Source organism: Tyto alba, unplaced genomic scaffold (genome assembly GCF_018691265.1).
Source record: "Tyto alba isolate M040663 unplaced genomic scaffold, T.alba_DEE_v4.0 Super-Scaffold_8, whole genome shotgun sequence".
NCBI lineage: Eukaryota > Metazoa > Chordata > Aves > Strigiformes > Tytonidae > Tyto > Tyto alba.
This window is the reverse complement of record NW_024881329.1, coordinates 14,201,389-14,216,485: the sequence shown is the minus strand read 5'-3', so window position 1 is coordinate 14,216,485 and position 15,097 is coordinate 14,201,389. Positions and strand designations below refer to the sequence as shown.

The 15,097-nt window shown below is 43.5% G+C and overlaps 1 protein-coding gene across 4 annotated transcripts in view; it reads right to left on the bottom strand.

Annotated features, from left to right (window-relative positions):
* Positions 1-12,179: 12,179 nt before the first annotated feature.
* Positions 12,180-15,097, bottom strand: part of BDNF (brain derived neurotrophic factor) — a 39,920-nt gene continuing 37,002 nt past the window's right edge. For all 4 annotated transcript variants that reach the window (XM_033007022.2, XM_033007020.2, XM_033007023.2 and 1 more), the window contains exon 2: positions 12,180-13,259. In XM_033007022.2, coding sequence (XP_032862913.1) covers positions 12,498-13,259 — 762 coding nt within the window. In that variant the 3' untranslated portion in view covers positions 12,180-12,497. The remainder of the gene's footprint in view (positions 13,260-15,097) is intronic.

Here is a 15,097-nt window from a genome sequence, read left to right as displayed (position 1 = left end):
CCTGGTGATTTTCCCAGTCCCTGATTACCTAGGATCATGTGAGTCGGACGGTTGAACTCTCATGTGCACCAATCTCAAAGGGCTGGTGTCAATATGCCCAGTTTTGGATTAGAGTTGAGTATCTGTGGGAAACGAGCACAGAAAGCAGCAGATCCCAGCTGAGCTGGACCCATCCAAACACCAAGTGCAAGAGCTGTTCTTCAGTACATGCCCAGCTCTGTGCAGGGGAGTGCTGGATCCAGGGACCTCACCGGGAGATGTCACAACATTTGTTTGCCAGGCCAAAAGAAAAAAAGTCTGGAGCCCATACTTTCCATCATTTTAAGCCTGAAGTGTAGTTGAGGAGTCTGAAGTCTTTGACAGAGTTTTATACTTGCAGAGGGGGATTTTATTTTGAACATCCTTTAAATACTCTGTGGGTAGGAGTATTTCCAGTTTTGGAGTGGTGCGTGTATTCTGATAAATAAAATCAGCCTACAAAGTGGACCTTTGCATTGACAATCAATACAGCATATATATGTACTAGTGACTCACACAGCCTGTCATGGATTATGTCTAGTTATTTAATGTAGAGCTATATTTATATTACAAAATATTTATATTGTAGATATTTTAACATCAATGAACAGATATTTTGCAATATGTATTTATGGAAAGAATAGAGTTTTGCGTCCAGTGACATGCTGTAGTCTTCATAAGTCTGTTTATGAAAACTAAAAAAGTTTTTGGCATCATATATCGCTTATCTCAAAAGAAAGAAAACTGTAGATCAGAAATATGGTGGTAATAGTTGAAAGAAACACTTTTTCTAACCACATTAATGTTTAATCAAATCCTATTATATTTTTTAACCCAGATGGTGTCATTGACCCAAATTCTTCTCCTAGGTACACTCATTACATCTAGAATAGATCTAATAAGGAATATTACTAGGTTTGCTGCCCTGTACACCAAGATGGCCCATGAAGATGGATCAGCATACCTGCTGTGCAAGGAGGAGGCAGTTTTATCTCTATTGCTCAAATGTTGTATTTTGAATACAAGTTCTTGCAACTCCCTAGTTACTATTCACAACAATTACAGCTTTGGCTGAAAGTCTTCAAAGTCTTCTCTGTTTTTTTTTTTTTCTTTTTTTTTTTTTTTTTAATATACATGTTCAACAGAGTCCATTTCCATCTACATGGGCAGACACCACAGCATCAGTTATCTGAACTTGTAGAAGTCTCTGTAGGGAAGCCAAGCCACAAAGGCCTTCAAAACATTTGATAGCCACTAGAAAGGAAAAACTTCTCCAAAACATCATTCTGATTTTTCCCCCTGGGACTTCAGAAAGGCAGACAATTAAAACTTTCTTGATGACAGAGATCTGCCAGCTCAAGCAGCACTTCATGGGAATTAAAACTTCCCACTAGCTGCTCTCCGTGCCTCTGAGAGATGTTATTTTTCAGTCCTGATCCTTTGAACTGCAATTAACGCCTAGCATTTTGGATCAGATAATAAACCTTTCCCACAGTCATTTGGCTCCCAGGTGCCGAAACACCCTCTCTTCCCCGTGACCCTCCTGCCCAGTGTGTGCCTGGCTGCTTCCCTGCGAGCCCCAGCACCACGCAGGGCTGCTTGCCAAGTGCTCAGCCCCAATGGGATGAATGCACCCAACAGAAGCGAGCCTACAAAACCAGATGTGCAGCAGCCACCCCATCCTGCAGCGTGGGCTTTGCTGAGGAGGCAGCACTTTGGGGGAGTCGCCTCTTGGTGTGCAAAGGTGGGATTGGAGACAGAAGGTTCAAAATCCGGGATGGAATGGGCAGATGGGGGGGTCACGACATTTGAGGTAGGCCGGGATGAGGCTCAGGGAGGTCTGCAGGACACCCGTGCCAGCCTGACACATGCGGGTGCTGCCCCATCACCCAGCTGTGGGATGCTGGTGGAGCTCTGCATCCATATGGCTCTCAGAGGCTTCCCATGCACACTTTCTGGGCTCAGTATAACTTGTCTGGGTTTGATGATATAGGATTAAAAAAAGTTAGTATTAAAAATCTCTCCGCCCAGAGGCAGATCTGCAGTAGCCGTGGAGCAGTGTGGACTCCGAGGGGAAAAAGGCCCCTGTGGGGTTTGACAGGGTGCAGGACCTGCCTGGCCCATCCAGCCAGGATGGGAGCCTGCCACAGTGGGTCTGGGTGGCCCATCCTCCTCCTCCCACAGGGGCCAAGCTTTGGCTCTCCTCCAGTCCAAAAACATGCTAATTTTCAGTAAGCTTTGGGGCTCCCCAGGCTGTGGGTTGGGAGGGGACAGTAGGGCGCTGCCTGTGTGATGGTGGCATGCCCACGGTGTGGGTGCACACCATGCAGTGTCTTCCCATCAGGGTGCTGCTGGGCAAAGGCAGCACCCGACAGGCTTTTAACTGCACTCACAATCCAGGTGCTGAAAAAAACGCCAGCCTCCCCTACTGCAAAGCAAACCAGTGCACCAGCTTGGAAATAATTCTACTGCTCTAACACCAACACATCGCAAAACACTGCAGGAGCCTAAAGGTAAGCCCTGAAGTGCCTCCTTACTGAGACCTGACAACGCTTATGGACAGACACAGCAAAGCCCTCTCCTGGGTAACAACCGAAACCTCTGGATACGATCTCTAGCACATGAAGAGGCAGAAATAGATGATGGCCACAGCCCTGAACCAGAGCAGAGGGTCTGCACTCTGTCTGGTGGGGGGTTAAAACCACTGGGTGGAACAAGCTTATTTGCTTCAAAGCAAAGTGGGAATTCCTGGCCAGCCGCACAGCTGCAGGACATCTGCCTGTGCCCAGGCGCAGGGCTCTGCGGCTAGCAACCTGCTAAAAAAATATGATCAACAACATTCAGAGCAACAACAACAACAAAAAAGACAAAACCTAGTGGGAAAGCAGAGCCAGGGAGCTCGAGTGTGCCTGAGGCCATTTGTTAAGTCTGTGGCACTGCTGAGACATGACGGGTTCCTCATCCCTGCTCGATTCCCTAGGCTAGCAGTATCTCAAATACACACATGTAAATCTGAAACAGACGGCTGGGCTGACTTTAATTTACCAGAAAGCCAAACTCACACAATTTAAGAGCGTGAAGACCAAAGTATCAGGAAGAAGTTACACGTGGTTGATTTTAGGCCCCCAGAAGAAGTTTCTACCCACTGTGCCCTCGAAGCCGCCTCCCAGACCAGGTAAGGTCCCGCTCACTCCTCCTCCGGGGCCAGTGGTCACCGCGGCTGGAAGCCACAGCACCGCCTGGCACAGGGGCTTTTCACGTTTCATTGCAAGCTCAGAAATGCACTTCTGAGAAAGCCCACCCCAAACGAGACCACTGGTCTTGCCACCCTCATGCTTGACCTCCAGTGGTGGCCAACAGCCAATGCCTGGGGTCGGGGTAGAAACCACGCAATTTCATAGCAATTTCCTCCCAGAATACTACTCCACCAGTCTTCATCCCAGGGACCCTCCTGAGCTAAAAAATGAGATTGTACAGAATGACTTTTGCTAAGTTTATTCTCTATTGATTTATTGAGTTGCTCTTCAAACCTCTCACTAAATTCAGTAGACACTGTCCTTTTCAAAGGCAGAATTAGGCTCTATGATTAAGGAGGAATTGCCTACTTAAAGGAAAGAAAAATTAAAGCTCCAAGAAAGAAGATTTGCAGAGGTTTCCAGGCTTGCAGCTTTGTTCTGAAATGCCTCAACACATCACTGTGTAGGTGGTCATTTTGGTAATCTGGCACCAAGCTGTAAATTATACCTTAGTTACAGCCCTGCGTAATACCTGACACATATTTTATTAGAGATGTTGCACCAGTTCTTAGAAACCATAGGTATCTATTGTGTTATGAAACACGTAACAGAGCATCATGGTTCTAAAGGGGAATTTATGATGTGACCCTTGAGTATGTAATGGATTGCAGACCCCTAAAACCATCTCGTTCTACAGGAACACTTTATTTCAGGCTCTCCTTGTACTAACTTCCTGCCTTGGAAGTTCAAGCAAGGCTTTAGGTTGTCAGCCCATCCGCTGTATTATTTTCAGTGACAGGCAGGGCTAATTAGCTTGTATAGCTATTGTTTGCACTACTTTATCCTCATTATTTCTCCAACTTGCCATGCAGGCAACAATTATAAAGCTGTAAGGACATGTAGAGTTATGCCTGGAATCTCTGGTTTAATTTAGAGGAGGCACAGACAAGAAGAGCACTGCTACTGCTAACCGTGGATGCCTACCTGACAGATTTATGAAGAGATTTCATGTGCTTGTCTGGCCTTCCTCCGTGTCGCACGCTGCACAAGCTGAATTTAACAGCTGGCAAATAGGGTCCTGTGGTCCCCGTGCTTGCTAGACTTACAGGAATAAAATACCCGACTATTGAGGCCTCAATTCATATAGTCACATGAAGCTTTTTGGGAAGCTGAAGGTAATGAATATTCTAAGGGAACATGCAAACTGATGCTTTCCCTCAATAGCCTCTTCTGAGCGTTTGCCCTAGTTTTCCCTTGGAAAACAAAGCTGCTGTTTAGCACTTCAGGTGATGAATTTCCATTTCACTAGACAGCTCATTTGCAAGAAGACTTCTGAAAACAGGAACATGGCTTATTCCTCCTGAAGTGCTAAGCAGAGACTACCAGTTGTCAGAATTTAAGCACAGGGTCATCTACACCTCCTCATGCCTTGCAGTGAGCTAACAAGAACTCCCATTTGATACCTACTGCATCTCTAGGCAAATGCTGAGTAGCAAGGCAAGGAGAGCCAGCTGCAGGCTGCCATGCCCTGCCTCCCCAAGCAGAGGGTCCGCTCCAGTTTCCAAAGCCTCATCTCCACAGCCCCTCTCCTGCTGTGACAGTTCTTTGTCGGAGACCTGCAAGGCTCAGAGGTATGTACCAGGTGCTATTAGCAAGCCTGGATGAGCGTGTCTGAACTTATACTCCCTGAAATGGGGAGGTGAGTACTCCACACCAGCACAGCTGGCTGCAAGGAGGTGAAATCTAAAGGAAGAAAAGGGTAAAATAATATGGCTGTTGTGAATAATTCAGCTGAAGCTGAGTGAGACTCTCTTGTGCACCTTTCAGAATTAGAGAGCCAGAGTCTAGCATCTCTAAGACTAACGTGCCAATCAAATCCAAGGGAGTAGTGGCCAAAAGATCCAACCAGCTGGGAGGTGATTTGACATTAGGTGAAGCGAGCCCAAGTCACTTTGTTGCCCCATCCCATCACTGGCAGGGGCCTTGTGTTGTCAGAGAGATCTACACCTACACCAGCACCACGTCCGTTTGCCCATACCCTCTGGAGCAGTAGCTCTGACAGGGCAGAAAGGATATTAATGTACCAAGTGATGTAGCGATTTTCTTTCTTTATTTTTTAAAATAAATGTACTCCTGTTGTTGCTGAGACAAGTGTGGTTGCTCTGCTCTCCAGGTGGGATGCACCACACAGAGATGTCAAGGATGGCAATTTTGCTTGTCCCAAGAATAAAACAGGCCAGAAGGACAAAAGGGAAAAAAAACCCAAAAAGCTGCTTGTTCAAGTAAATATACTTCCTGTTATTAAACAGGACTTTGGGTATGCGTTTGTTGTTGCTTATTCCTGCTCCAAACGTTGTCTGGCAAAGGTGGGGATGTCCCTCCTGCTATGAAAAGGGGCAGCAGCAGCATGAGACACAACTGCCCCACATCACATTATCTGATCTTTTTATGTTTCTCAAAGCTCTTCTGTGCACATCCTTCAATTCAATTTTACAGCTGTACCAATCTGTGTATGTATTATGTGTGCTTGAGTAAGAGCAGAGCATAGAACCAGGAGTGAAATGGTCTCATTGAGCCATTTCATGGATGTAAATGATGAAGTTGGCAGCACTAACTATTTTTGCAACACAAACATGGCCGCACATACTTTATATTGCCTTTAAATAACAGATTCCCAAGACTGAAGTCCAAATATAGTGAAACTTCTATGAAGTACCATGCTGAGGTTAGAGCAAAAATGAGTCTCCCAGCAGAGTGGTCTTTAGTTAAAGGTCAGAAAAAATTATAATTGGAAACCTTATTAGGATAATTTAAAATCCTTAGTGTAGATGCCAATTGAAAGAATATTTAGTGCAGTAAGTACCTAAGCCCTTATTTAGAGTCTGAGTAGTTTTAAAGGCTATTATAACCAACATAACACAGTCAGAGAAGATAGTTTGGTTTATGTACATGAGCTGCAGCTTTAACTTGGAAATTCCAGTACTTTATAGACTTAAACTAGACCAGATTGTTTGCTCAGGGTCTTTTTTTAATAAAGGGGAGGAGGTGATTGTATAAGGGAAGGATTATTTTAGCAAGAGGAAACATTTTCAGAGTGCAGATACATGAGATGTTGTTTCTGAAAGTGCAAAACTGCACTACTAGCAGGATATATTCCTTCCTTGTAACCCATCCCTTCGTATGTCACCTGAGAGATTACTCCTATTAAATAAATCAAATGCTTTTGGAGTTCCTGCTCTGGCATTCTCTACTGTGACTTGAAGGGAGTTTATTCAGGTTCAGCAGAAGATAAGGAGGAGCATTATTTCACCTTATGCCAATGGGTAAGAGCAACACCTGTACCAGGAACTCGAGTTTCTGCTCGCTAGTATCAGTACCTACAAACAGCTTGCTTCTCCAGATATTTTAGCTTGGTTTTCCTAAGCCCATTTTTTTCCTAGCCATCTGCCTGGCTCTATTGGAAGGGCGTCTAAGCCCAGTCACAGCCTTCTCCAGTTGTGAGGTAGTACCAGTCCCGGGGTAGTGGGCAGCCCAGCGCCCTGCAGCATCCCTTTGCCACGTTGGGGGTTCAAGGCAGCTCCCTGCCTCTTCTCACCGCCCCACGGGTGCTTTGCCTGGCTGGCAGAAGCAGAAAGGAGGGCTTTAGAGGAGAAGCCATGCAGCTCTCTGCCAAATCCTCCTCCTCATCTCCTAAAATCCCTGGGTGAGCAAACTGGCAACGGTTGCACGGAGGAGATCAGTGACGTCTGCTGCAAGCCGAAGCGGCTGAGGGCTCCCAGCAGCAGGGAAGCCCTCGCTGCCTGCATGGCCCTCCTGGGCACTGGGGAATTACCGGGAATTGCCAACCCTCGGTTCCCTCTGTGGGTTATTCCTACGGAGCAGGGACCCACAGCAAGAGGTGGGGTAGCTGCAATCCTGTACCAAACCATCAGCACAGCACCAGCCTGACCAACAGAGACAAATCAACAGTGCCAGTAGCTATTTTGCACTTAAATAAATACATATACAGATGTGTGACTTCACTATGGACCCCTGATAGAACTGAACAGGTTGCAGGCAGGTTTTAGAGACTCACCCTTGCACAGCAAAGCAGAAAACAGAAGCTATGTGCTCTTTCCTTCAGCAGAAGATTGGTGTAGCAAAGAGCAGCTTACCTCCAAGTCCTTTCTGCCACCATCTACCCAGATGAGATTTAAAAGACTTGATTTCCAGAAGCATCTCAAATTCCCCAGGTGAATCCGTACCTTGCCTGAAAAAGTTAGACCCACTCATGCCATCTCCAGGCCTCCTTCTCCCACAGGCATCAAAAAAAGCTATCAGTTTAACTCCATTAAGTTGTATCAACACCACAGTCTTTGATTATCCAAGATGGTAGCAAGTGGTTAAAAAAAATTTTTAATTCCCCCCCCCCCAAAAGGTTCAAAAAAGTCTTCTCCTTTTCTAAAACACTCTCCTACAGAACCTTCCTAACTTTAAAACAGTTTCATAAGATGAGACCTCACTGCTCTTTATATTTACTCCAAATAAATGCATCCATTCTTTTTTCACTTTAATTGCCCTGCCAGAAGGTGTCTGCTCAATGAGATCTTAATTAGGAGAAGTAGCCTGTGGAAGCAGTGTATTGGATCCACCTGGGACAAATTGAACTAAATGTGTGTGTCCACCCACATTACACTTCAATTCAGCCTTGATATTCTCTTAAAAAAATATTATTTTACTGCTTGCTATTGTTTTCTGGCTAAGTAATTTAAAAGTCCATCTATATGCCTTTATTTCTGCTCCCAATGATAAAAGCTATGGAAATATATTTCTTTTTTCCCCTGCAGAGCTAGGATTCAGTAGAGCCTATGGATGGATGGTTAACTCCAGTACCTTCCTCTGTAATTCAAATATGTATGTTGAGAGTGCCCATTTAATTCCCTAGGTACCCATGCCATATAATTAACATATATTTAATAACTAAAGCAACCTCACCCATCTCTGTCCTACCTAGGGGAGGAGGCAGGGTCTGAGCAGAGCTGGCTCCCGCAGCCAGGAGCAGGTGCACGGCATGGTAATAACGCAGCTCTCTTCTTCCATACACCAAAGGTTTTAGTATCTGTTTCGTCTTCCATTAGCTTATTTTAAGACAACACTAAAGCAAGCAATGTGCACGCATGTGTGTTTAATATAAATGATAATCTGCAGAAGCACCATTTCCTCAGTTCTTGTGGAGACGTTGCTGGCGCTGGGGTCTTGGGAAATTTGCAGGAATGGAATTTTGTAAGAGTTTCGGTTTGTGATTTCCCCCAACCCCCCTCAAGTTTTCTATTCATCATGAAGATTTATTGATTGTTTTAGGGTTATGGGATAATTAAGGCTTGGCAGTTGTAGCAGAGAATATTCTTCTAGAAATGCTGACAAAATGTTAAATCCAAGGAATTCCACTCCTAGTACTCCATGGGGTCATATGCAAGTTCAGGGCAGGGGACATAAATATACATGACACCATTTAAAAATCAGGTACATGACTGGACTATAGCTATTGAGTTTATGTCTCATTTATCCCTTAGTTACTAAGGTTAGTAACCCGTCCCCCTCACTTCCATTACGCTCATTCTTTTACAGCTGAATAAAAACATCTATATGTGTCATTCATGGGTTTTTAGTCTCATGAGGCCTTATGTGCTAGAGTTAAATGGAAATACATCATTCTGCAAATATCCCCAGCTTTTATGGAAAGTAAATTCTTGCCACCCCTCCCCTCCCATTTCTAGCTGTCCAGCTATGAAACAGGGGGCTATCTGCCCTCCGAGTGAGATTTTATTGCTAAAATAAAGTAAAAATTGTTTTAAAACAAAGAACACACATCTTTATAGTAAAACTCAAGTTTGTTTTACAATTAGAGAAAAGAGTCACATGGTCCCCCAAAAACCCCCAAGTTTTATATATATATTTTGAAAATATATTTAAAAACATAAAAAACTCTATAGTTAAACATATATTATGTTAATCAGTACACTTAAATATAGCTTAATTATATTTACAATATGACGCAGTTGCTTTTAAATTTTAATGCCAATTTCAGTTTTTCCCAAAAAGCATAAAATTATATAAATATACAATAAATATTTATGTTACACAAGGTGAATAATAGAGAACAAGGCCACAGACATTAACTTACAGTTGCAAGAGTCTTTACTTTAACACAGCACTAGGCCTGCTGACATGCATGATATACCTTTGTCACAAACAGACCACAGCAAGAGTTTAAGTGACATGAAAGAAAACCACCCCTCCCCCCTCCCACCCCCCCCCCACCCCATCTCTGTTTTAACTAAAACTGCCAAGCCTGTGACCATGGATGTGTTGGGTCAGGCAGGTGAGAGCCACGGGACTGCAGTTCAACCGCCAGTTTCATGTTATATCAATAGGTGTAGAATGGGCATAGTGTGGGGGGGAACACCACTCTGGATGTAGTTACAGGACACAGTTCTTCCATAGGTTCTCAGCTCCATCCCCCCCGGCCTTGGCTGCGCTTTGCCCCTCTAAGCCTACCGCCCCCCTGCTTTAATAATGCCACTTTAAAGTGTCACCCTTACCTATGCCAGGTGAGGAACTCTGAGTTAAGGATATAGCCATAATTAAATTTGGGAAATGAGGAACTGTATTTCTAACATGATTTATGCATTAACACTTCTCTTTTGGAAATACAATTTATTTGAACTGGGAATTATTTTATTCCTGTATCTGAATTAGATTCCTGTCATGTCCTAGCTGTCATTTCTTTTTCTAGTCTAGATAAGTAATCTGTTTGTAGTGACTCATTAGCATCATCCTTTCCCCTTCCTAAGCAACCAACCCAGGTTTTGAGGGGAGCCACCATTACACCACTACTGTGCTGTAGTCTAGGAATATTGCTGAGAATAGCTCCTGAGCCATGTTTGGGTTAATAAATGCAAAGAATTAGAATACACATACTGGCCACACTGGAATGAAGTTCTCCATTATACCAACAGTTAATTTGCATGAAGAACACTTCAGTTGAAGTATTGAGACATTTTAGTAAGGTTTTTTTCAGTTCTGATTTCTATGTGGGAGCCCGAATATCTGCAATTGGTTGAGAAAGCTGAAGTTCAAAGTTCAGGTGGGTGACACAACCCTCTCTTCTCACTCCCAGTTCAGTGTACACATGGCCAGTGCAAAAGCTTTTCATGGTACAGTTGGGGGGGGTGTGTGTTCTCCTTTGGCAGGCAGTTACCCTAGGGAAGGGGAAGCCCTTCTACCCTGAGTAGAAGAAATCACTGATTTTGAAGGTGTCTCTGTTAGCTTCTGGCATTGGTTTCTACTAGTAATGACAAACTCAGCGTTAAATATGCTCTTCAAAGAGAATTATTATGGGGGAACCATATTTCAAATAAGCTTTGCCAACTCCAGGATTTTAATTAACTTCAACAGCAAGGCAGACCAATGCACAGACTACAGCATTCAGAAGCAGTTATATTTTGCAGTATTTTCCACTTTGTTCAGCTACTTTTCTTCATCTACTGGAATCAAAAATATAGCATATGCCTTCAGTGAGCTCACCCACAGCTATTTCTGCCTCTCTGCCCACTATAGTCAGCACAAGTGCTATGCACAGCTCTAGGCTTACAACCTGCCTTTTTAGAAATGCTTCTGTCAGGAGAGTTAGCGGGGTAGCACAGGGCTAAATACGTCTATCAGAACCTAAGCAACGTTAAGCCACCTCCTCCAGCACTTGCTCTTTGCTCACTTCAAGAGTATTTTTTTATGCCAATATTTGTTTCATAAAATGAGGCTGATAGCGGAGGTAGAGCCACATGAACATAAATGCTAATTGCTTTGAAGTAGAGGCAGGGCTTCTCACTGCTCCTTCCCTAGGCCCATCCCAGGGCTCCTCCGGGCAGGGCTGCCCCAGCTGCTCGCCCAGGCCCAGGGGGGCTGGATGGGTGCGGGGTGGGGGTCAGGGCAGCAGCACCCAAGGCACAGCCCTCGCTCCCTCCTAGGATGCCCAGGACCACGTCGGTCAGTGCTGACTGCCATGTGGAGAGCCTCAGCCAACCCAAAACATTGCTATTTATCCCTGAACTGCCCAAGCTGTTCAGTCCCATGACCAACCTGTTTTCAGATCCACTATCATCTTTCTAGACCCTTTTTTTCTAGTGACGTTCTTCTCGCGCTCCACCAACACGTTTGATCCAAGCCCAGAGTTTTTTATTACATGAAAATCATTGCTCCCAACACTCCATAGAATATTTTCTATGTGAGAATTCCGGTTGCATGGTAAGTGGAATACTTTAAAGATCACAACCAACATCCTTCCAGAGGGAGGAAAGGGGAAAAAAAGAAAACCCCAAACACAAACAAACATGGTATAAGCAAATGCAGGTCTCAAAAGACAGCAAATTAAAAAAAAAAAAAAAAAGAAAATAAAATAACCCAAAAAAGCATGTTGCCATACAGTTAAGTAAGTGCTGTTTCTAAGCCTGAAGTTCAACAATGTGAAGTGGAACATCACCATTCTTTTTCAGTTGCCTCTTTTTTTTTTTTTTATTATTTTTTGTCAGTAGTTGGATTGCTATTGCAAACACCTTCACAACATACCAAAAAAAAACAAATTTGATTTTAATCCAGAAGGTAATAATTTTTTTTTTCTTTTTCAATCTGATGGGAGTTTAAAAGTAAAAGAGAACAGTAGAACTATGACAACAGCACCTTGACATTGTTTTAATTCCAACGCTATCAGAAGTTAAAAGCAGTAAACAGATATAATACTAACAGGAATAAAGATACTTACTGTCTAAAATGTAAACGGAATGTTTTGGTTCAATTAATTTTCTGAAAGAGGACAGTTTATCATCAATTCACAATTGAAGCAGCATGCAATTTTATTCTTTTTTTTTAAACTTTTTATATTTTCAATTCTTGGCAACGGCGACAAACCACAATGTTATCGAGGAATGTAATGCAGACTTTGTTTGCTTGTTTCTCTTTTTTTTTTTTGTTTGTTTTTCTTTTTTTTTTTTTTTTTTTTTTTTTTTTTTTAAACTTGTGCGCAAATGACTTTTGTTCCCCTTCAGGTCATGGATATGTTCAATAAATAGATTGTGGAACCACTGTACTGTATAAACTTCAGTTATACATGCAGTCCATAAAATTATTTTTTACCGAATAATTTACCCTGTTATGTATATATACAAATAGATAATTTTGTCTCAATATAATCTATACAACACGAATCCACTATCTTCCCCTTTTAATGGTTAATGTACATACACAGGAAGTGTCTATCCTTATAAAGCGCCAGCCAACTCTCTTTTTATTATCCATGGTGAGAGCTCTCACGTAAGACTGGGTAGTTCGGCACTGGGAGTTCCAGTGCCTCTTGTCTATGCCCCTGCAGCCCTCCTTTGTGTACCCCTTGGGGTTGCATTTGGTCTCATAGAAGTATTGCTTCAGTTGGCCTTTGGGTACTGGGACTTTTTCCAGGACGGTGACAGTTGCCCCAGACATGTCCACTGCAGTCTTTTTCTCCGCTGCCGTCACCCACTCGCTCGTGCTGTCACAGACGCTCAGTTCCCCGCGGCGAGCTGGGTCAGAGTGGCGCCGGACCCTCATGGACATGTTTGCAGCATCCAAGTAGTTTTTGTACTCCTCGAGCAGAAAGAGCAGTGGGGGTTCCAAAGGCACTTGACTGCTTAGCATGACTCGGGATGTGTACAAGTCTGCATCCTTGTTTTCCTCACTGGGCTGGATGTCCTGGTCCTCGTCTAGAAGCTCCTCTATGACATGTTCAAAAGTGTCCGCCAGCGATGTCAGTCCTCTTGAACCAGCGTTAGGCCCATTTAGGCTCTCAAGAGTCCCGTGGGTCCGAAGACCTGGGTAAGCCAAGCTGCCTTGTCCTCTTACACTAGCTTCTTTCATTGGGGCAGCTTTCATGCAACTGAAGTATGAGATAACCATAGTAAGGAAAAGGATGGTCATCACTCTTCTCACTTGGTGGAACTGTTAAGGACAAGAACAAGAAAAAAAACAAGCACATTTAACTTAGAAGGGATGGAGTAATAAAAATTCACCTGAGTCGTCATGAGACATTATGCATTTTCTGCAGAGATCTGCTGCATGCAGCTGCAACTCATCACCAGTGATAAAGCCTAGTCTCATACAAGGGTGTTCTTTGATTCAGAGTTTCAGATAAAGCATATACCAAAGTTTAGGCAACATTGATACCAGCAAGTCAGAGTTCTTACATGCCAAAGTCTTTCTGTAGTAAGCATTAGACTAGATACTGTGTGGACTCCTTTATTTATTGACTGATCACACCTATTTCAAGTAACAGCAAAAGCGTAACAGCTATTTAGCAATGCAACATTTCAGCAACAAAAAGCACCTTCACAAGCGTGAAAGGCAAGACTTCCATTTCAAGTGCAAATATTTGATTTTTTTTAAGATCTCTCTACGCCAAAAATATTTCAGCATTCTATCCACAAGAAACTGAACAGCACTAGGATAAATTACATTTGTATTTTGAAAGCAACCGTCAAAACACAGGAAAAGGCCACACAATTCTGAGGTCTCAGCAGGTCAATTCCTCATCTAAAAGTAGAAGGTATGTATGCATAAATATAGAACAAGAAAATGGTCCAGGACAGTATACTAAATTTGAGCTGGACAGATTGCTTGCATCACATGAATGCCATAGAAGGGACCTGCTGGATTACAGAGCTGATAAGAGCTGTACTGAAATGACAGTACCCGAACCACTGTACCATACTTTCCCAGAACCCCATACCGCCTGTTCTTAAAGTGGGCAAAGCATCTATATAAACCCAGTTAGAGCCCAGAGTCCGGCATGAAAACCAGAAGCACAACCTGCCCTATTACCATACTGAAACACAGCAGTTTGCCCATTTCTCTCACATTCTGCCCCAAGTTCTGGCACACGTGATGGGCGTGTTTAGAGGCGTATGCGTACGCTTGGCTCTGTCCTCACTGAGCATGTAGGGGTAGCACCAGGGAAGAGTGCTGGTAAGAAAACTCCTCACCAGCTTTGGAATCAGTACAACTCGCTCCTATCGCACTCCTAACAGCTTGGGCTTGTAGGAGTGCTCCTTCCCAAGCGCTTTGCTAAGTCTCCATAGATTGTATATTTCTCAGGGTAGAATTTGTTTCCTCCTCAAGTGCAGAGTACACACTTTAGGTACTATTACAACAAGAACCCCCCAAATCCCGTAGTGACAGAGAGCTATACTTTCTGTCTGAACCCAAGTGCTACTACAACATCCATCATGTCCAGTTGTTATTTTTCCTCCTTGCAATCCCAGCTCTCAGCAGTTCTGCTTGCTAGAAAGCAATGACATTGTTCACATTTTTGAAGAAGCAGCTAATGCTTGTTTCAGAGCTTTTGAAGTTCATTCGGAAGTACCTCATACTTGGCAGCACTCATTGGAGTAAATGCTATTTCTGTTTGCCAACAGGGTGCTGTGTAAAAAGCCTTACTTCATCTCCTACAAATACGCTGTGGGAAACTAGTACTCTTAAGACTCAAACATGGAAAGACAATCTATCATAAAACATACAAATAAAATGAAGTATGTACTAGAAAGGCAGTGCCCAAAATGTAGGTCTTAAAGTTTACTTAATGAAGTGGGAGGGTGGGAAGTGTTTGGGTTCGTATCCATGCCCTCCTCACCCCAACCCCGTACTAAACAAGATCTTGGCTAAGAATCCTCTCTACACCAGCACAACTCTTCCTTCATCCCTCCATCTCTCTTCCTGTTTAAAAGTGTTATTGTGGCATAGATTTATTAAGATTAAACAAACCTGACATCTGTGACTCACAG